General features: G+C 56.2%; 1 protein-coding gene across 5 annotated transcripts; it reads right to left on the reverse strand.

Moving 5' to 3' along the window:
- Nucleotides 1-6,214: 6,214 nt before the first annotated feature.
- Nucleotides 6,215-22,078, reverse strand: DNAJB5 (DnaJ heat shock protein family (Hsp40) member B5). 5 transcript variants are annotated; one of them, XM_077171419.1, is made up of 5 exons: nucleotides 19,627-19,802; nucleotides 18,442-19,069; nucleotides 15,198-15,442; nucleotides 12,387-12,985; nucleotides 6,215-8,260 (listed from the first exon to the last, which is right to left on the reverse strand). In XM_077171419.1, exons 2-5 carry the CDS (start codon nucleotides 18,507-18,509, stop codon nucleotides 8,027-8,029), a joined length of 1,146 nt encoding a protein of 381 aa, XP_077027534.1. In that variant the 5' UTR covers nucleotides 18,510-19,069; nucleotides 19,627-19,802; the 3' UTR covers nucleotides 6,215-8,026. The 5 variants fall into 5 exon arrangements, with proteins under 5 accessions (XP_077027534.1, XP_077027536.1, XP_077027535.1 ...); XM_077171421.1 differs by lacking the exons at nucleotides 18,442-19,069; nucleotides 19,627-19,802 and adding an exon at nucleotides 21,997-22,078 and having other exon boundaries at nucleotides 6,216-8,260; XM_077171420.1 differs by lacking the exon at nucleotides 18,442-19,069 and having other exon boundaries at nucleotides 6,216-8,260; nucleotides 19,627-19,809.
- Nucleotides 22,079-22,399: the final 321 nt, after the last annotated feature.

Consider the following 22,399-nt stretch of genomic DNA (forward strand, 5'->3'; position numbering starts at 1 on the left):
GAAGAAATGGGTTTGGCAGTGTCTCTGCCCTGGCAGGAAGAGCCTGGCAGCAGGTACCTGCTGTTGCTCTTCCAAGGCTGGCTGTGAGCTGTCAGGTCTCTTGCTGCTGTGGCTCTGCAGCAAAGGATCTCTCCAAGAATCCCTGTCTCATCCAGGCATGAAGGGCACTTGGGGTGTGACACCACTTTGGCTGGGGAGAGAGGACCTTCAACACATTCCATGTATCCCAGTTTCTGATGCTTGTCTTGGATCTCTCTTGGAAAGCTGGCCTTGTGTCAGACTCAGTAGCTGGGTTCTGATCATGGTTTTTCTTCCTTTTCTCCTGTCCTGCCTCCCTGCCTTGCTGCTTCCTTTATTTTCCTTCTGTGAATTGAAAAATGTGCTACTGCTGTACTTGGTTGTTTTATGTCAGGAAAGCCCTGGGTCCCAGGGGGCAGGAGCAGGACAAGAGGCCGGGTATGGCTGAGCCCTCAGCCTGAGGGGGGCAGTGGCTGCAGAATGCACAGAGCTCCCCGTAGGGAATGCAGGAACTGAGGGTTTCTGCAAGGAGGGTAAAACGCAGTTCATGTGGCAGAATGTTTCCCTGGGCCGAGCCACGAGGGAGAGGGCAGGAGCTGTGGGGCTGGGCTGTGGCTTTCTGTCCCAAAGCCTGGCACATCTTGAAGGGCTCCTCAAGCCGTCTGTATTTAAGAGGAGAGGATTTAATGGCAGAGGGACGGGACTGGGCATGGTGAGAAGGGGCTTGTGCGATAAGCGCGGTGAGATAAGGGAGCGCTGCGTTTAAATAGCGCAGCCCCTGCGGGGAGGAGGCGGCCCCGGGGCCGGGCTGCGGCTCACCTGCGCTGCCCTATTTGGGAGCTGTCTGCCGGCACCGCCGGCCCTGTCCTCGCACCACTTCTGCTGGGGAAGTCGCTCCTGCTGGCGCCGGGGGGGACACTTGTGGCAGCAGGGTTGAGGCTGGGAGGACCGGTGCTCCCCCTGCCTCACTCCCTCCCGTTTTTGGGTTAAACATCACCTTTCTGCTCTAGGGTTGATTCTCCTCCCTGAGCTCTGCAGGGACAGATACCAGCTCTGCTTTAGCCACAGGGAACCAGAGCCAGGTGCTTTCTGCCACCTGGGAAAGGAGCTCTCCAGGACTCCCCAGAGCCTTCCACAGCTTGGACAGGGGCTTCTTCCTCTCTGCCAGTGGGAGAACATCACCACCCACCAAATCGAGGAGCAGGTCCATCCTGGCATCTTTGTCTACTGCGGAGGCTGGGGCAATGAGGGCATGGCATGGTGGGGTGTGTGCCCCAGCTCCTGGCAGCCCAAATCTGCCTCTCCAAGTTGCAAATGCTAATTGAATCCAGCAGAGGGACTGGAAAAGCTCCTCCTTTCTTCCCTGCCATCTGTGGTACACAGCTCCCGGTGAGGCGACAGCACCCACAGGATTTCCAAGAGCATCTACCCTTGCTCTGAGGCTGTGTGGACCTGTGGGAGGGCTGAGGGTGTGCCCCAGATCAGCGCTCACAGCCCCCTTGCTGTGAACCTCAGCAGCCCCACGTGAGCAGTTGGTATCAGGGACTGGGTTTGGCCCCAGCCCTGCCCCTTTCACGACTCCTCCAGCAGAGACCCGGGTCAGTCACTGCCAGGGCAAGAGCCTTTCTGCAGCACCCTCCTCCCCTGCCCAGATCCTTGCTGGGGGGACTGGGCAGCTCCCAAAGGTGCTGGAGGGAGGAAGATGCTGTTGGCTCAGGCATGCCCTGCATGGTGTGGGATTAATGAGAGGGAAGCTGAGGGTATCCCCTTCCTTTGCTGACATGATCAGCACCTCCCTGGGCCCCCCCTGGGTTCCATCTCTGTCCCCAGTGCCCCTTCACCCCCTACAGCCAGGCCCCATCAGGACCACTGGACTTGATAGGAGCCACAGTCCAGCCATGCTTGATGCAGGGTGAAGACCTGTCTCAGGCCATGGTGTTGGGGTTAGAGGCTGATCCCTGATCCAAGAGACTGGCACCCTCCTGCACCACCTCAAAACCCTCTGGGCCCAGCAGGTGCTCCAATCACCAGGGAGTCACAAGTGACTGCATGCAGCAGGTCCCCATCTTGCTCCAAGCAGGCATGGATGTGCTGCGGGCATCCCTGCTCTACTGGCAGCACTGATGCCCAGGACATTGCTTCCCCTTGAGCCCCCAGGCCATGTACGCCCTCTCCCCATGGCTATCCTTGTCCCCTCTTCCATGGGTATCCCCTGCCCTCCTCACTGACATCTCCTGCCCCTATGGATGTTCCTACTCCAAGGACTTCCCCACCTGTGGAGGTTTCACCCCAGCTGGCAAATCAGTCCCCCTCAGCTGCTCATTCACACCCCACCTACCTTGGCCCCCTGGCTGGTACACTGGGCATGGTGTTCCATAGCATGGAATATCCCTTTGGCCAGTCTGGGTCAGCTCTCCTGGCCGTGCCCCCACCCAGCTTCTTGTGCACCTGCTCCCTGCCAGAGCACAGGACACCAAAAAGTTCCTTTGTTCCTCCAGAAATATGGATGTTTTCTGCCCTGTATAGCTCCATGTCTTTAGGGTGCACAGTGTGGGACAGAGGATAGAGGCAGGGCCCTTCTAGTCCTGGTCGTTGGGTTTGCCACTCTCTTCTTGTAGAAATGGAATCACAGAACACCCTGAGCTGGAATGGACCCATGGTGAGCATCAAGTCCAGCTCCTGGCACTGCACAGGACACCCCTAGGGACACACCATGGGCCTGGAGCATTGTCCGAACACTTCTTGAACTCTGTCAGGGCTTGGTGCTGTAACCACTTCCCTGGGGAGCTGTTCCAGAGCCCATCAACCCCTCTGAGTGAAAAACCTTTTCAACCTAAATCTCCCCTGATGCAGCTTCATGCTTGCCATAGGACTGGGAATACTGTACCCTCTGACTCTGCCTGGGGAACTACCCACACTTGGCAGCAAATACTCTGGAAGAACTCTCATTTGTGATTGTATTCCTTTGCAATCCCATCCCTGTCTTTCTATGGTCAAGGTAGGTTTTCCTTCCCACATTCTTGAGTCCTCTCCATACTATCACAGGTAAAACCACCAGGTACCCCTATCTCCTCCCTCTTCCCTAAAAGGATACCTACTGTTACCAGCCCAGGGGAATGGAGAGCTTCCAAAGATGGAAGGCAGGAAGGAATTACAGACGTGGATGCCTCATCCCTAGGAATGTTCAGGGGCAGGCTGAATAGGACTTTGAGCGACCTGGTCTAGTGGAAGATGCTCCAGTCCATAGCAGGGGGCTTGGAATGAGGTGAGCTTTAAGATCCCTCCCAATCCAAACCTTTCTATGACTGATTCTGTGAAAGAAGGCAGATGTAGGAAAATGTTTCTGCCATAGTTTGGCTCTCTAAGGAAAAAGGCCAAAGGTGCAGTTATGAACAGTTCCCAACAGATGGCTCCAAAAATACAGAGGGAATGGCAGTGCTGAGTGCTTGTATCAGATTTGTCTCACAAAAGGAGATTCTGTTGTACCAATGGATCCATGGGCCAGGGCCAATTGTGTGAGGTTCAACCAGGCCAAGTGCTGGGTCCTGTCCCAGGGTCACAACAACCCCCTGCAGCTCCAGGCTGGGACAGTGGCTGGAAAACTGCCCAGTGGGAAAGGCCCTGGGGGTGCTGGTCAGCAGTGGCTGAACATGAGCCAGGGTGTGCCCAGGTGGCCAAGAGGGCCAAGGACATCCTGAATGTATCAGCAATGGTGTGGCCAGCAGGACCAGGGCAGTGACTGCCCCTCTGTGCTGGGCACTGCTGAGGCCACACTGCAAGTGCTGTGTCCAGCTCTGGGGCCCTCAGTAAAGCCACAAAATACACTGGGATGCTGGAGTGAATCCAGAGAAGAGGAAGGAGATAGGGAAGGATCTGGAGCACAAGTCCTGTGAGGAGCAGCTGAGGGAGCTGGGGGTGTTTATTCTGGACCTGATCACTCTCTACAGGGACTTGAAAGGAGGGTGTAGTCAGTCTCTTCTTCCAAACGGCCAGTTTAAGTTGGTTATTAGGATGAATTTCTTCATGGAAGGTGTTGTCAAGCATTGAGGCAGGCTGCCATGGTGTGGTGCATCTGTGGGGATATTTAAAAGATATGTATCATCAAATCACAGAATGTTTAGGTTGGAAAAGACCTCCAAGGTCATCGAGTCCAACAATTTAACCAGTACTCCCAAGTCCACTACTAAACCATGTTCCTAAGCACCAGATCTGTGCATCTTCTTGGAAACTTTCAGGAATGGTGTAGATGTGGCACTTGGAGACACCTATAAACCACTGCTGCAACGAGCAGCTCACCCAGGCCCCATGGAGGATCAATGTCACCAGAGGGGACACACACCAAGCAAGGTGCTCCTTCAAGCACACACACAGGAACTTGAGTGCAGGCAGAACAACTTTGTGACCAGAAACTATTAAACTAATGCTTATAACAAACCTGGTCTAGCAAGGTCTGCTCAGATCTCTTGTTACTTCATCCTCTGGGCCCATGCTGGGCACTGAAAAGGGCTGTTGAGGTTTCACTATGTGCCATGCAGCCACTCATTCTCCCCACAGTTCATACACTGGGCATGGTGTTCCATGGCATGGAATATCCCTTTGGGCACTTTGGGTCAGCTCTCCTGGCCGTGCCCCCTCCTGCTTTCTTGTGCACCTGCTCCCTGCCAGACCCTGGGAAACTGAGCAGTGCTTGAGCAGGGTAAACACTGCTGAGCAACAGCTGGAACATCAGTGTGTTATCAGCATTATTCTCAACTGAATCCAAATCACAGCACTGAAACAGCTACTGGGGAGAAAATGAACTCTATCCCAGATGAAGCCACCACTTACTCCATACCTTCTACCATGCCAGGTCCCCTGCTTCCCAATACCCCATCACCCTTCCTGTCTTTTGATATCAGTCTTTAGAACCCTTCCACTGCCTAAAGAGAGCCTGTAAGAAGGATGGGGAGAGGTGTTTGATGAGACCATGTAGTGACAGGACAAAGAGTAATGCCTTCAAAGTGAAAGAGGGGGGTTTTAGATTGGATATCAGGAAGAAATTCTTCACTGTCAGGGTGTGAAGCACTGGCAGAGGTTGCTCAGAAAATCTGTGGATGCCTCATCACTGGAAGTATTCCAGGCCAGGTTTGATGGGGCTTTGAGCAACCTGGTCAAGGGGAAGGTGTCCCTGCCCATGCCATGGGGCTGGAATGAGGTGAGCTTTAAGGTCCCTTCCAGCCCAAGTCATCCTTTGACTCTGCAATGACATCGTTGCCTCTGTCTGTGGACCACCCCTATAAAAGTCCCTTGAAGTTATTTAGTTCATGACCTTGGGCTTTATCTGTCCTAAGAGTCTTTCAGGGCAGGAAGGATGGTGTGTGGTGGTGTCACATGTAGAAACCAGCTCTGATTTTATCAGTGCAGGGCTTGACTGGCTTCACCAAAGCTCATCCTTCATTAACATGGCAATCAAAGGAGAGTTGGATTTCTCATCCACAAATTCAGAGAGGCAAGGTGCCCAGTGATGGTGATGGGCATATTAGTGGCTATGGGAACTATATGCAGTGCTATGTAGCAATTAACATCATCCAGTTTAATTTATTGACTGTTCTCACCCAAAATCAAACCCTCTTGAGCCATACACTGGACTTGAGAGATGGGCACAAGGCACATTGGTTTTGCAGTCACCTCCTGTCCCTGTGCACAGCTCCTGATGGGAGCACTGTGCAAACATTCCCTGGCATCAGCAGGACTTTCCATGGGTGCCAGTAATGCCTCTGGCTCTCACCCTGCCCCAAGGCCCTTCTGAGAAGAGATGGGCACTGCTCTCTCCAGCCCTTCACTGACTATCCCACTGGCCATGTCAGCCACATCCCAGAGCCCTGAGGGGACAGAGCCCCTCACCTGCACTGCTCCCAATCCTTGGCAATGTGGTCAGCACTGCTGAGGCCATGCAGGTGGGGAGCAGCCATTCTGTGACCCAACAAGGCACATATTCATTCCCTTCCCCTCATTATCAGGCCCTGAAGGTCCTGTGCAACAAGTACCAAAACAAACAGATTTCTTCTTCTTCTCCCTGCCAGCCTCAAGGGCACCTGGCCAGGGTGGTGGTGGCAATGACCCTGGCACAGAGCCCTCTCCCTGCTGCCTGCTGGAGCCCAGCCTGGCACTTCCCATCACAACACACACTGAGAAAGTGTATTTTTCAAAATACTTCTTTATTTCTCTCAATACTGACATTACAAAAAAAAAAGAAAAAAAAAAAGAAAAAAAAGAAGAAAAAAAATTACAAAAAACCCCACTATAAAACATTCAGGTCTCGTTGAAACCGAGAAAAACAAATCAGCTTGCGTCTGCGTGCTGGCCTGTCTTCTCGCTCACCTTGTCCACCACATTTCTCCATATTGAACTCCACAGGGACCAGTGGAGGGAACCAGTGGCCACCCCTGGCTGGCCAAAGCAGGTGATTGATTCAGCAGTGCCTCACAGGTCTCCTTGACCCACAGGTAACACTGTACAGCTGCACCCCCAGCCCCACGGACACCCCACGCACAGCCCCCCCACCCCAAGGGACCTCCTGCTTCAAGTCAGTAAATATTTTTTTTTTTTTAAAAAAAAAAGATTCCCAGGTTGGAAGCGGGGGGGGGATATTTGGCAGGGGTTTTCTTGGCAGTGCTGCAGCGAAAGAGGAGCTGTACAAAGCCAGGTCAAATGTGCCTCCAGCTCCACACCAGCCCTTTCCCTTTCCTGGGAAAAAAAATGGCATGAGGCAGAGTGGGCTGAGAAAGGTAAGAAATATAAAAATTCTCCTGATGGAAATCCAAAGGTTTTAAAAAAATACAGTATTTGAAAATGGAGCCACTAAGCAGACTGCCTCATGCACCTCCCAGATCCGCCCTGATGTCCAGAAACACCTCCTGAATGAATTGTCCCTGTAGAAAAATATATACACACGCCTCTCTCTTCTTATTAGAATCCCTAATTTGACCTGAAACACTAGTGAAACCCACAGCTCTGCTCACGCTTGGCTCTGCTTTTGCACCCAGATTAGTGCTACACGCACACACAACCCCACTCCGGGGGTTTGCTGTTCGTGTGGCTGAATCATCCCCCTTTCAAAAAAAGCCTGGGTGCGTCAGGCCAGTATCCCCAATACAGGCAGAGAAAAACCCTTACGAAGTTTATCTAATGAGCTCTATATATATGTATTTAAAAAATAAAAGCAGCAATGCAAACTCAACACATCTGAAAAAAGAAAGCTCCACCCTGGGCTTTCCCCCCTCCTCCTGCTGGCTGGGCCCCGTGGGCAGTAGGTGCAGGCAAGTGCTGCCCACGGGCACTGGGGACATCCCCGGGCAGGGGCAGGAGGCTGGATGGACCATCCCCACGTGCTCCGTTGTTTGGCACAGCCGAGGCTCGGTGTAGGCTTGGCACAGGAGAGCGGGCCACGGCTGGACTTGGTACCGTGGCCCCAAGGTGAGAAATTGTCCAGCTACTGGGGGGGCCACCACAGGCAGGAGTGATCGGCACCGCGGTACAGCCGGGACCCCAAACAGCAGCAAGTATCAAAGAGGGGAAGAGAAAAACCAGCAGCGGGGATGCCAGATCCTGCGGAGTCCTATTTACACAGCGCCGGACCCCGGCAAGTCCAGCTTCTTGTGGGAAGAGTGGCCTGAAAAGCAGGTGACATAAAAAACCCACGACACGACGCACCTCCCCGGGCAAAGGGCCCACAGCTCTCGCTCTTGCGAGGCAGAAAAAATGGACCTCTGGGGAGAAAGAAAAGGTTTGGCAGTCAGGGGAGCTGCGGCAGACAGGAGTCTCCCCGTTGTTGGAGTAAAAAACCGGCCAAGAAGGATGGATAGGGGGTGGGTCGGATGGGTTTTTTGGGGGAGAAAAGTAGTGTGAGGGGTTGTTTTTTTCTCTTTTTTTGCATTTAAAAGTGCTGTGACACCTTGGCTCTGTGCAGGCCAGGTGCTGTGGCACACGCGTTTGGAGTATTGCTGCTTTGGAGGAGAGTCCCTGGGCTCTAGGAGCATGGGAGGTGCTGCTTGAGGATCTGTCTCGTCTGGGGAGCTATTCTGTCCGGGAAGCGGATTTTGAACTCCACGATCAAGTCTCCTCGCTGGCTGGGGGCCTTGGGGAAGGGCAGCCCCTCCCCACGTAGTCTCTTCACTGTCCCTGGCTTGATGATGTCGTTGCAGGGGAGCGGGATCACCCGTCCATCGATGGTGGGAATGTTCACAGTGCAGCCGCACAAGGCCTGAGGAAGGAAGAGGGAACAGGCCATCAGATGGGGCTGATACCCCAAAGCATCCTGACAGGCAGGCACACCCTGTACCCCCACTGGCTGCTCCCCCGGCTGAACTGCCCTGCTCCTCTGGATGCTGCCCAAGAGCATTGGATGATGCTCACCAGTGCAAGCACAGCTCTCTGCTGGCACCAACCTGGTCCAACCACCATGAACTGGGCTGCAGGAGCCATGCAGGAGAGGGGTGCCCCAGCTCTCATGGGGGGGAAGGACTCCCCTCCCCACCTGCTGGGCTGCCCAGAAGGCACCACCAGCACCCAGCCACCCACAGCAACAACGCAGGCTAAATTTAGCTCCTTTCCAGCCCTGTCGCCCAGCCTCAGGCAGCCGAAAATCCAGCTGAGATCATGGGATGCTGCCACAGCCCATCAGCTGTCACCCTCCAGAGCACGGCAGCTTTGCCCAGTGCTTGGGGTTATCTATAGCACAGCCCATGTCCCCTGTCCTCTGTCCCATCCCTGCCACTGACAGCCCCCACAAGGCCATGCCAGCATGGCACAATGGTGTGGCTGTGGCACTGAGCTTCCCTGGGAGCTGGGGGTGCTGGAGGGGCTGGTTCCCATCTCCTATCCCCTTGCACAGCCAGGAGCCGGTGTGGGGGTGCCACCCCTCTGCACCCCAGCCCCCAGCAGCAGCCGCACACCGGCCTGCATTGGCAAGCCACGTGATGCAGGAATGCAGCAAGAAAATCCTTGTGTCCTTAAATAACTCAGACAGTTCTGTCGTACATGTGGGCAGGATCGTCTCCAGGCTTTCAGCAAGGGCTGAGCGAGAGGACTGCGGAACGATGCTTCTGGAAGGGGATGGGGGCTGGGGGGGTGCAGAGCTACAGCCTTGAGCTTCCATGTGGGGGCTGGCACAGGTCTGTCCCTCTGAACTGGGTCCTGGGGGTCCCAGCCCTCCAAAACACCCTGCGAAGGGAGTGGAGAAAGATGCAATTGCTGTTTCTGGGGTAGGTGGGGGAATGTTCTGCATTCCCCCCCTCTGCCAGGAAAAGCATCTAAAGGCAGAGCAGCAACAGGCACCAGGAGAAACACCTCATGCTGGCCACTGGCTCTGAGATGATGGATGGGGCTTCTGCAGCAGAACCAAGGCTTTGAACCAGAGGGTTTGCAGTGGGATCTGTGCCAGAGCTGGTTCAGGGCCTTCGTTGAGTGGAGAACATGGGAGAAGGTCCTAGCTCCTTTGCATGGTTCATCTGCACAGGCCTCCTCCTGGAGAGGGTGTCCTCCAGGGATGAAGTCTTCAGCCTGCAGGAGGATGCCATCACCAGCTCTGTGTGAGCAGCAGGTGCTTGGCTGATCTCCAGCAGGTTGAGGGGAAAACAAAGCACAATCTCCCCACATCAAGGAGTTTGTGCATTCAGGCATGGATGCCAAAGCCCTCCTGCTCGCTGGTGCCCAGCGCAGTGTGCCATGGCTGCAAGTGCCCATGTGTGCCAAGAAAGGACACCTCCAGCCACAAAACAGAAAGGAGAACAAGAAGTCCCTGTGGGAACACGTGGATGGAGAAAGCAAGCAGAGATGTGAGCAGAAGCGGGCGGTAACAGCGAAGGCAGACAGGATCTTAATGTTTCCTTCCCAGAGCCAAGACGCAAGAATCCGAGGCGATCGCTCCTCCGCCGTATGTCCCTGTTTTTCATTCTTCTTGCTCAACTTTGCTGGCATTTGGGAAAACAGTTGCTGAAGTAACACCAGTAACCGCGGGAGCTACCCCGCATCCTAGAAAGAGGCTTGGTTTATCCCTGGGGATGAAATCACCCTGGGTTTGAGCACTGTGCTGTGTGAGCAGAGCTTTATCTAGGTCACCACTGGGTCCTCCTCCGCTCGCGGCGAAGCCGCCGGGGCGGGCGTCGCCACCGGCCGCGTCCCAGCCAGGATGAGCTGAGGCGCGGATGCTTCGAGGAGGGTGACGCCAGGTAAAGGATGCAAAGCGGGATGGTGCCAAGGGCAGGCATCAGGCAGCAGCCAGGAGGGCAGGACGCCCTGCCGGCAGCGCTGCCTCCCGGCAGAGGCAGCTGCTGGTGGAGCTGCGCGTCTCCGCCCTCCCGCAGCTTCTTGCTGCAGCACACGCCTCTGATTTTAGGAAGGAAGACAACGAGTCCCCGGAAAAGCACTCCTACATCCGTGATTCTGCAGCAGACAGGTGGCAAAACTCCTGCACTGCCCCAGCCAGGCACCTAGCAGGGCCAGGACTCAAGGGCTGGGAAGGCCCTCCAGTACCCATCACCTGCCAGCTTTCTTGATGGCACTATGTTCTCTCATGGCAGTGGCAGAGACTAAAACTCAGGCTAGAAGAGGCAGTATTGCAAGGCAGAAGGTGCAAGAAGACACCTAAGGCTACAGCCAGAGGCTGAGGAAATGGAGAAGTTGTGCTCTGTCACATACTGAGGTGGTAGCATACAGAATTGGAGGGCTCCCAGCATCTGCTCATGCTCCAGAGCACTTAAGGAACTTCTTTTCCTGGAAGAGAAATGCAGCAGAGTATCACACTGTCCTGGCAAGCAGCAGGCTGGGGATGACAGTCAGTCAGACCAGCAGCCCCATGAGGATGCCCAGCATGCTGGGTTTGTGCTGGGGGAGGTCAGAGACCAGACATTCCAGCTGAAAGAGATAAGGGATTGCCTGGACCATTAATTTTCTGCTTTGTGTCTGCATTTTGCAAATCTGCTGCCAGCATGCAGGCCTTGCTCATGGAGCTCACAGGTGTCCAACACTTCTGGTGCACTTCTCGAGCCTGTTTCTCCAGTTACTGCTCAAAAGTCAACTCCATGCAGGAGTCCCTCCATGCTGGCCAGTGCACAGACTTGGGCTAACATGGTCTGGAAATCAGCACAGCCAGGTCAGATAAAAGGAATGAACAGCAGGAAATATCTGAGATACGGCATGCACTGCTCCATAAATAAGGCAGTGTCTCCCGAGTATTTCTGGATTGGAGATCCAGGAGAACCAGCTACTGCAGGAATAAACCTCTGTACTTTGCACTGTGAGGGAAACTCCTGAGTCTGCAATATAAGTGGAGCTGAGGCTGCTTCAGGAGTGCCCAGCTCTGCCTGCCCCATGTGCTTTTTGCCCCCAGTACACCCGGCCACAGCCTGAGCTGGGATGCAGAGCCATCATAGAGCCCTCCTGACTTCCTGGCACACTTCACAAGATCACGTTTTCCTGCCTCAGGTCTGGCCCATTGAGATTATTTCTATTCAATGCATTTGAGAACATAAATCTGCCTTCAGGAAGAAAAAAAAAAAATCAGCTCATTAAGAAGACAGACAGCGTCTACCGTCTGAAAGGAACAGCAAATGGCAGCTGCCAAAAATGTCAACGTTAAATGCAGCTGCCAGCTGGGATTTATTAAAAGGTAGTTTTACAGCAGCAGTGGCGAACAGCACATCTTGTACTGAGGTAATCTTCCCTTTCTCTCCCACCTTCGTGCAGATTGCTGGATGATCTGTTGCATCCATCTAGCCCTGCCATGACCTCCAGGACTGGCAGCCTGGAAGTGTTGAGTTTTACTCATTGCCTGGGTATTTAATTTGTTTGGTTGCTTATCTAGGAAAGCCAGAATCAAGGAAAACACTGCTCAGGGAGGGCAAGGGATCATTTTCCTCCATGTGATCCTGCTCTCTGCCCATGGGAAGAGGCACCTGGTGCAACCCTAGGCAGTAACTAAGCCACAGCAGGCTCAGCTACAGGAAAAGCAGGAATCAGACTGATGCCACCCAACCTGGGTTTTCCCTTGCTCCTACAGCAGATATGCCCTTCATTCCACATGTGAATACCGTATGCTAAAATAGAAGAACAAGACATACGGAGAAGGGAGAAAATGGATAAAATGAGCCACCTGAATTGGCTCAAGAAGTGAGGTATGTTCATCAGGGACCGCAGCATCAGTGTCCCACACCTGGCATGGAAGTCAAGCACCTCCAAAGCCACGACCAAGTTGGCCTCTGCAGTTCCTGTCTTGCAACCTACCTGGTCTTTCCTATCCAGAGCAGGAGAAGGACTGCCTCCCATCTTTGCCCCAAAGGCCATGAACCAGTGCCACCCCACATACCATGGGATTTACTATCCGTACCCACCTCTTTAAGACTGATGTTTGCTGTGTAGATCACGTTTGTCCCGTCCCTCTTGAAGTGCGAGTGAGGCTTGTCCTTGAGGATGAAGACGATGTCTGCAGGGATGTTGTCTGGAGTGGCATCCCCTTCTTTGGGGAATGTGATTTTGGTTCCCTCCTTCCAACCCCGTTTGATGACAATGTTTAGGATCTTGTCCTCAGTCCGCATGGTCCGGCCATCAGCGTTGAGCCTTCTGCGAGTGATCTTCATCCTCTTGGTGGATCCGTGGTAGATCTCTTCCAGGGACACCTTGAGCTCGTGGATGACAGGTGGGTCCTGGACCTTCCTCCGCGTGTGCAGGGACTCCTGGTGCCGCCGGTGAACCCCATTAATGCCGTTGAAGCCGAACCGGCCAAAGGCACTGAAAGGGTCGTCGTCATCATCCATATCCATGTCTTCCTGGTCAAAGCCATTGAACATCCGGGAGCGGCTGCTGGCGAAGAAGATGTCGAAAGGGTTGGAGCCTCCGAAGAAGGATGCGAAGGTGGCATGGGGGTCTCCATGGAAGGTGTAGTGGAAGGTGTTCCCTGAGCCACCTGAAGAGCCACCTCCAGTTTTGAGACCTGGAAGACAAGGGGGAAGAGGAGACATGAATGTTCCGTGTGGGGGAATGCTCTGCAGGGACTGCACTGCCCAGGTGGGAGAATGACCTCTGCCACCTCCTTCCACCCTCTCCTGAGTGTGCATACCACCTCCAGCCCAACCACTGTGAAGGCACCATCTCCACCCATGACACACAGTTTCACTCCTACACGCTGCAAGCTCAGAATCCATTCAGGTTTTGTTTCCTCTATCCCTACTGAAGGACCTCTTTGATTCTCTCCATCCTGTTCACCTAATTTTAATTTAAAACATACCCTGATCAGTCCATCTCCATTTTTCCCCATGAGCAGGCTCTTTCCTGCCCCAATAGCCTTGTCTCTGAGACTGGATATTAGGAAAAATTTCTTCACAAAAAAGTTGGTCAGGAACAGGCTGCCTAGGGAAGTGATAGAGTCACCATTCTTGGAAGTGTTCAAAAGGTGTGTGGATGTGGCACTTAGGGACATGGCTTAGTGATGAACATGGCAGTGCTTCATTAAATGGTGTTAAGAGATCTTCTCCACCATCAATGATTCTACAGGCAGGTGGAGGTGAGCAGACCTCCAGGTCGGCATGCAGGTCCCTCACGCTGGCTGTATAAAATGCCAGGTAAACTCCAGGTTTGAATCATTTAGCAACCTTTCCCATGGGAAACTCCCCTGCCAGGTCCCAGGCTGAGCCTGACGTCACTGCAACTCATCTCAAGTCCCAAAGAGTCAAGGCACATGACAAATGCCCCCCAAAGAGGTCACACATGCTCTGCAAGGCTATTTTTGATCAGCAGGGTTGGGAAGGGTTAAGCCAAGCCTAGCTCAGGGACTATTTTCAGGGCACACCAGTGACAGTGAAGGACTATTTCTGACAGGCTGTCCTTTGTCCCAACCCCCCAAGCCCTTTCCAAAGCAGGACAAGTTCGGGGGTCTCTTCTGAGTGCTGAAGTCAGTATTCTGGGTGGGCTGAAGGGGCTTTCCCACTTCATCTTGCCTACATAGCATGTGTGACCCTGAAGTTCCTCAAAATGCTGATCTTCATTGCCCAAAAAAAACGGGAAACAAAACATGTGGGGAAGGTCATGGAACATGAGAGGTTCAGCAACGATGGGACATGGTGGAAGATGGTCTTTAACTTGATGGGGCAGCAAGGGAGCTCTTACCCTCTTCCTTAATTCACTCTTATTTTAGATGCCTGCAGGCGACAGGGATTTTGCCAAATCCCCAGTGAGCCCCACTCCTAATAGACTGTACAGCCAGGAGGTTTCACCTTTAATCCCATGACGCCAGCCTGAGCGGGCTCCGATTTCACTGAGGCCTCCCGGGAAAAGCTGGTTTCCCACTTGAGAGAGTCTCTTCTCATTTTACAGGGCAGCAAATCACTGTGCCCTGTGCATCCATCACAGCCCTGACATAACTAACGGGTCAACAATTAACCCACTGCTGCTTAATCCTGCCGGTGGCTTGTGAGGGGATGCACCTGCCCAAGAGAGGAGCTGCCTCTTCCACACAGCAGCCTGCTCCTGCCAGACCTCCTGCTCTTTTAAGCACCCAGGCCCTGGGCTGATTAATGCAGATGCTATTCGGCACTCTCCTTGAATGGGGCTGCACTCTTCCATCATCGACTAATAAGGCCGCCTGCCTTGGAGTGGCTCTCCTCCTCCTCCTCCTCCTCCATGCCAACCACCAGACAACAGCAGCCGCTTGGTTTCAAAACAAGGGCCTATTACTTAAATTGGGAAAAGCTTTGAATCCTGTAGGTCAGCTTGTACCAGGGAGGACAGTGGGACCAGTGCCCAAGTGCAGGGGGAATGTGGGCAGAAGCAGTACGTCTCTGCCCTGTTATTTAGGTCATTTAAAGAGCTGCTAACAAATTACCTTAGGTACAACCCAGGAGGTGAGCTCCTTCAATTTCTCAGCTGGCGCTCAAAGTTCTGGGGCACAGGGCAGGAGGAGCCCAGCCACCCCAGGAAGCAAGCTGACAAATTGCTGGAAAAATGAAGCAGCCTGGGGAGGAGTGGGATGAGAGGTGATTTCTGCCACCTGTGGAGCCTTCACTCTCTCTGATTCTTTGGCAACCAGTCCCATTTCAGAAGTAGGCATGAAATACCAAAACACCTCTCTGTGAAAACCCTCCCTCACCTCTAAAACAGATTTGGACCCCACATCCCTGCCTCCCAGTGGGCAGTATCTATCCCCTTACCTTCCTCCCCATACTGGTCGTACACAGCTCGTTTCTTGGGGTCACTCAGGACGTCATAAGCCTCCGCAATCTCCTTGAACTTCTCCTCAGCGTTGGGGTCTTTATTCTTATCGGGGTGATATTTCAGGGCCATTTTCCGATAGGCCTTCTTGATTTCATCTTCATTAGCACCGCTCTGGATGCCCAAAATCTTGTAATAGTCCTTCCCCATGATGGCGACGCTGCTGGGAGCCGAGTACTTATTCCTGAAAGGAGAAAGACAGCTCTTCGTGAGGTGAAAATCACACAGGGGCAGCTGGGGACAGGATTGGCACACACTTGTCGCGGAGACGATGCTCCCTATGTCCCACGGGCCAGCAGCACCAGAGTCGGCTCAAGTCCACGCTTCCCAACAGAGGTCAGAGCCCTGGCGCCAGAATGTATCCCAGCTCTGGTTTTATCCCGCTGAGCCCCTTGGCTGGGATGGGCAGACTCATCTCTGAGGCTAACAGGGAGAGAGAGCTCAAGTCGGGGCACGGTGCTATTATAGGGGCCACACCACTGCTAACGTCAGGCCAGGACCACGTCCCTGTCCGTCCCCCCCCGGCTGAGTCAGGAGGGCTGAGCTATGTCCAAATGTAGCTGCCGGCCTGTGTCCACCCCCTTGCCTGGTTCTCTCCCAGCTGGGGACCTGAGACCCAAGTCAGGGTGATGACAGCGGGTTTTGGAGGCTGAAAGCAGTGGCAGGGACCACGTTGTGCCTTCACCTTAAAGGAACTTCAAACATTTTGTTCCTGAAAGCAATTGGCATTCAGCTGGAGATAAGCGCCTCCGGCTGTCAGAGCCATAATTTGTATTTAGCGGAGAGAGAACGGAGCCGTTAGACAGAAACATCTTGTGATGGTGGGAGGGCTTTTTTCTTTTTCTGTTTTAAAAAAAGACCCAACACTTTCTAGCCTGACTTGCACTCCCCAACTGGATCTTGCAGTAAGGCAGGAGCTCAGGGCTCACTCGCTGCATCGCGCGGGGGCTGAGGCCGTGCCCATGCCTATACTAAGGCATGGAAAACCCGGTGGCCGTAATTCATCCCCCAGTCACCGCTGGAGTCACAGCCATCCAGGGAGCAGCCAGGGGGATGGCAGGGCTGCTCCTCCAGGCAAAAGCTAACAGGTCGCATGCCTCTCCACGGATGTTTCCCACTGCTCCTTGACTTTTGGTTATCTGACAGCAAACACTTGACACCAGGAACCGCAGGGTCTGGCCTGGCCCCTCTCACACTCAGTGCTGCCCCTGCAGACCTGCACTCCCACTGCTCACATCCTGCTCCCTGCTACAGTCAAAGTTTCACCCTATACTTGCTCCAAAGACACCTGAGCCACCCCAATCCACTGTGCCCCTCCAGCAGAGGGATTATGGAATGGGGTGTGAGTTTTGGCCCTTTCCTTCACCATCATACAAACTACCAGCTGTTCTCCTCACCCTTACTCTCTATCCATGAGCTCCCATTGGAGGTCACAGAGGGACCTCCCAACCATCACAGCTCAATCAAGGGTGGCTATGCTCCCCAAGGATCCATGCTTGGGTGCTGCTCTAAGCATCTGGCAGCCACACCAAGCATCCAACACTTGCCTTGGACCATGCCCTGGGCAATGACCCCCTACAAGAGCTTGGAAATTGGTCTCACATTTGGCCACCTCCATCCAAACCACCGACTTCTGCTCTTTTTTGCTCCAGCTGTGGAGGAGAAGCTTTGCTGTACATGGGGAGGGGGGCTAAGGCACCCCTGAAGGACACAGTGAAGGGAGATGGGGGCATCTGCAAACACTGTACAACAGCTCAGGCGGCACAGAAGAGGTGGGAGGAGGTCCCTGGGGGCATAAAGAGCATCTGACAGCGTCTCCTGTGGCAGCTCCCGGATGCCAGCACATCTCTATACCAGCTCCTGCATGCAGAGATGCCAGCAGCACGCAGCCCACGCAGGTGTTCGGGGATGCTCTGCCCCCAGCCCACATCCACCTCCCCATTTACCCTCCTTAAGTGATGGGGAAGCTGCAGGAGACCCTGGGGTGAGCAACCAGCAAGAGAACCAAGAGCTATCCTGTCCATTCTCCACACCAAGGGTCACTCCAACACCCCACATCCCCACAGCAACCTCCAGTGGAGGGCAGGGGCTCCCTGAGGCTAGTACTGGCATGACGATTTGGCCCTGTCTGGCCCTGTTCCTGACCCTCCCACAGCGAGAGCAAACCAACCAGTGCTAAAGAAAACCCCATCACACCCTAGCTCCAGCAACACAGAGCTGACAAACCTTCAACTGTCACTGCCCAGGGACCACAGTGTCTGGCTCTGACCCCAGGCAGCCCAACCTGACAGCACCACTGGGGCACCCTCATCTGGCCAAAACCCCACAGCGTTTCCCATGAAAAGACATCCCAAAAACGCAAAATTCTGTCACCACCCACAAGATCTCTGGTCTTGCCCACCGAGAGATCTTTGGCCAGGGTGGGGATGCCTGATGAGAATCTCTGACCTGACCAAGGACCCCTTCATCTGGCTGGGCGTGGGGAAGGGAATTTCTGTACCGAAATGCATCCCGGTGCCGCGTTTACCGTGCCAGAGAGGACCAGGTGCTGGAGGGTGACCCAGTGGATTAAGGCACGCTCCCGAGGCTCAGCTCACATGCACAATGGTGGTAAAACACGACTCTGTCCCTGCAGAGCCTCCCTCCTTCCCTCCCACTTCTCTGGGATCAGCTGCGCCTTGCCACCGATCCTCTCCCCCTTCTGCTCAGTCATCCTCTCCTGACTTCCCATTTAACCCCCTCGGGAGCGGTGGGGGGGGGGGTTTCAGGCTGGCAAAGGCGTTCCTGTATCACCCTTGCAAATCAGATGCCCCCAGATAATTCACGGCCACCCTGCCTTGGTGAAAACCACAGGCAGTTCCCTGCCCTGCTGAGCCAGCCCCACCTCCATCCTCCTCTTGCAACCACACCAAAAGAAAAAAAAAATTAAATAAAGAATAAATCTTTGTTCCGGCCCCGCACATGACATCAGCCCGAGCAACCGCTGGGCTAGCGCGCCAGCTGAATAGCGATCGTTTGACATAATCCCTCTGCTCGGCAGTCATCTAAGGGAACAAACCCACCCTGGCAACGGCACAAGATTTTTTTTGTTCCATCTCGGGGTCCAAGGTCGCCGCGGGATGCCAGGGACAGGCACTGATGGTTTAACGAGGACACAAGGTCGAGAGGCGGAAACCCACTTACCGAAACTTTACGAACACATTCATAGTCCAAGCTGTCATTTTTAAAGGCTCTAGCTTTATTTTAAACATCGCGGCTGTCCGCAGGCGGCGGCAGGTGCTGTGTGCCCGGCCGGGAGGCACTGGAGGGCGGGAGGAGGGCGGCGGGGCAAAAGGTGCTGGCTCGTGCCGGGGATGCCGCCGCCGCCAAGGGATGCTCTGCTGGCGAGTCCCCCCCTCCACCTCCTCCGGCACACCCAAAGGGCAGCTCTTCGCCAGCCCGGCGGCCGTGGTTGGCTCTGACCTCGCTCCCAGGATGGCTCCGAAAGGGCTCCTCCGGTCGACGCGGTGCCGCCGGGGAGCTGCCGTCCTTTGTGTGCTTCCCAGCCGCGCACGGAGAGACCCCTTCAATGGAGTCACTCGCCGTGCCGTAATTTTCCTTTTAATTGGTTTCTTGACGCTTTCTCGTTAAACAGACAGATTAAGACACTTCTGCTTAATCCGTCAGTTCCAGCATTCCTCTTCTCCGCTGCCACAAGGCACCCAGCCGCCTGGTACCGTCACGTCCCCCACGCAGCCCTCTCCAAGGAGCGCAGGGAGCGCAGCCAGGAGCCCCCCGGTGTCCCCAGAAACGACTCTGCTGACGCCCAGGGCTGAGCACCCGCCAGGCGAATCGGGTAGGGAGAAAAGTAGGGCGGCGTTGATATGGAAAAAAGTCACGTTAACCAATGTGCACCTCCCCAGCTTTTCCCGTTCGGATGCATGGGGGTCCCTGTGTCCCCCTCACCGGCCGCCGGCACCGGTCCCCCGGCAGAAAGGGATCTGAGTGCCGCATTCCCGCCCGGCGTCCCGGGCTCCCCGTGGCGGCAGGGCAGCGGGACGGGGACGGTGCGTCCCCCGAGCCCACGGCGCAAAACCTACTTCTGAGAAGTCACCTTCAGGCACGCCAAAGAAAGCTAATGCCACCGCGTCCCCTCGTCTGTCACCGTCACTCGCAGGCCACGGAGAGCATCCTCTCCAGAAGCGCTACACCGAAACTAGGCAGCCGTACTGGGGGTACCACCAGAGTAGCTCCTGCATCCCACCCGCGGCAAGCGAAACAGCCGGGCGGGCGACAGCCCCCATCCCGCCGTGTCCCCAGGGGCTGGAGTCCCGCCGGGCTCCGAGCCGCCCGGGTCCGGCCAGGCGCGAGTGCCGAGGCAGCGCATACCTCTCGGCGCGGCTCCAGAAGAGCAGGATTGCCGGCATGGTAGCGTATCCCGGGCTCAGTCAGGGAGCTGGTGGGGATCTTGTCGCGCCGGGGCAGGCAGAGCCACCCGTGCCCGTGCTGGATGGCAGTCTCAGGCAACCAGGCAGCAATGTCATGACTACCCGCAATGAATCATCCCCTCCCCGAGCCCCCACACGCACCGCCCGCCTCCCCCTCCCCACCGACAGCCCCACTGGGGTGCCGGCACCTGCGTGGGGACGGGGTTAACCCTCCCCTCGCTGCCTCTGCCAGCACAGCCCCCGCTGCCAGCCCCGCCGGCGGCCGCCTCCTGCGTGGGCACGGCGCAGGACCCCCGCTCAGAATGTCCCCAGAGAGGGTCCCAGATCCCCACAGCCACAAAGTGCTGTCTCCTGCATGCAGATGGTGTCAAGTACCACTTGAGATCACCCCCGACAGGGTCCCCCATTTCCCAGACTATCTAGTGCTGCCTCTTGGGTGGACATGGGGTCAAGCCCCTCACAGTGTCTCCCCAAGTAGGTTCCCCTCTTTCCAGCCATGCTCGGCTGCTCACAGTTGTGTGGAGATAGGGTCAAGCCCCCCCCGTGCTGCCTCCCCATGTAGGGTACCCCAATTCCAGAGTCACCAGGATGCTCACAATGGCATGGGGATGGGGTTGCACCCCCCCACTGCACAGATCGCCACCCCATGCCCCCCACCCAGCCCCACTGTGGGGCTAAGAACTTCATGGGGATGGGGTTTGTCCCCCTCCCAAGCCCAGAGGTGCTGTCCTTTTTAGGGGCTGTCACACACACAGGGGTTCACTCATGCTTTGTGCCCCAGTGCACAGCCCCGCAGGGTCCAGGGGTGACCCCCTGCCATGATCAAGCCCCACCGGGACCCACTGCCCACCTCAAGAGGAAAGCAGGTTAACCCTATCCTCCTGGTCAGCCCTCCCAGGAGACACTGTCACCTCGACTGAGGACAGGGGTTAACCCCTTCCATGCTGGTCCCTCTAACTGTGTTACTGTCACCTGGGTGGGAGGTTACCAACTCTCTCACCAGCCAGTTCAGCCCCACTGGGATACACAGGTACCCCCAGGGTGGTGGTGGAGGGGTGCTGACCCCTTCCAGGCCACTCCACATAGCTCAAACAGGGCGCATTATTCCCTCCAAAGTGAAACAGGAGAGAAGGATTAACCCTAACCTCACCACCCTCTCCAGCTCCACAGGGCTGTACTGCAGCCCCATGGCAGGGGGTGTCACCCTCTCTCTCCCGGCCCCACATGGATGCACTATCTCTGTTATGGGGCACGGGGATTAACCCCTTCCTGACACACTCTTCAGAGCCACAGGGACACACGGTCACCAGGGTAGGGCAGCCCAGTTAACCCTGAACCACAGCCCCACCAAGAAACCCTGACAGCCCACAGGAGCCAGAGATGCCAACTCCTTCCTCCCCCACCTTCAGCCCCATAGAGACTCCGTGTCACCCCATGGTGACAGAACAGGCTGGCTACCCTCTGCTCCCCACCCATGAAGGGGCAAAGGGGCTAAGCTCCCAGACCCACTGCCAAACCCCGTCACACCTTGGGGCAGAGAGGCCGATCCTGCCAGCCCCTGGGGACACCCTGACACTTCACAAAGCAGAGGTTTAGTCCCCAGATCAGGACAGACTGTCACCCCATGGGTGGAGTGGGGCAAGTACCCCTTCCCAGCCCTATAGGGAATGCTTTCACCCTATGGGCAGAGGGGCAAATGAGCCCTGCAGTGACACCCTGTCACTCCTCGGGGCAGAGGGACTGACCCTCCCCAGCCCCACAGTGACATTCTACCATCCACAGTGCAGGGGGACTGACGACCCCCTAATTTCATGGCAACAACTTGTCACGCACGGCGCAGGGAACTGACGGCTGAGCCCCACAGCAACCCCTGTCACCCCCTGGGCAGGGGGACTGACCCCACAGCGACACGCTGCTAGCCCCAGACAGGGGCATTGCCCCCCACCCCAGGGTGACCCTTTGTCACCCCCCGCCTGTCCCACAGGGGCACCCTGTCACCCCGGGCTAGGGGGGACTGACCCCCGCCCAGCCCCACGGCAACACCCTGTCACCCCACGGCGCGGAGTGACGCCCCACCCCACAGTGACACCGGGGTGACACGATCCCCCCCACCCACAGCGAGCCGCTTCGCTCTGTGGGGCACGGGGGCTGACTCCTCCCGGCCCCTCGGCACCAACTTGTCACCCCACGGCAGTCCCGCAGTGACGCCCTGGCACCCCGCAGGGCAGGCGGGCTGGCCCCCCGGGCCGGGCCGGGCTGCGGGGGTCGGTGTGGGGGTGCGGGGGCGGTCGGGGGGCCCCCCGGCACTCACCGCTCCCGCTGTCCCGGGGCGCCGCGCGCTCGCTGAGCCGCCCCCGCCCCCGCCCCCCGGCCGCCACGTCAGGGGAGACCCGCCCGCGCGCGCCACGCCCCCGTTGGCCCGGGGGGCTGTCCATCGCCCTGCTGCGCCACGCTGATTGGTCCTCCCTGAAAGGGAGGCGGGGCGAAGGCGGGCCCCGCCGTTCACCTGCCCACCTCTCCCCCCCTCGCCTCGCAGTCCCCGCCTTCCATTGGTCAGTTCAAGCCAGCACCGCCCTTTCGGCGCTCTCTGATTGGCCGGGCGCTCGCTCGCAGCGGCGGGATCCCCGGGGGGAATCTTCTGGAAAGGCGTTACGTCACCGAGGAGCCGCGCCTCAGGCCGTCCGTGGGCGCACCCCCTCCCCCGCCGCCCGCGG

Source organism: Agelaius phoeniceus, chromosome Z (genome assembly GCF_051311805.1).
Source record: "Agelaius phoeniceus isolate bAgePho1 chromosome Z, bAgePho1.hap1, whole genome shotgun sequence".
NCBI lineage: Eukaryota > Metazoa > Chordata > Aves > Passeriformes > Icteridae > Agelaius > Agelaius phoeniceus.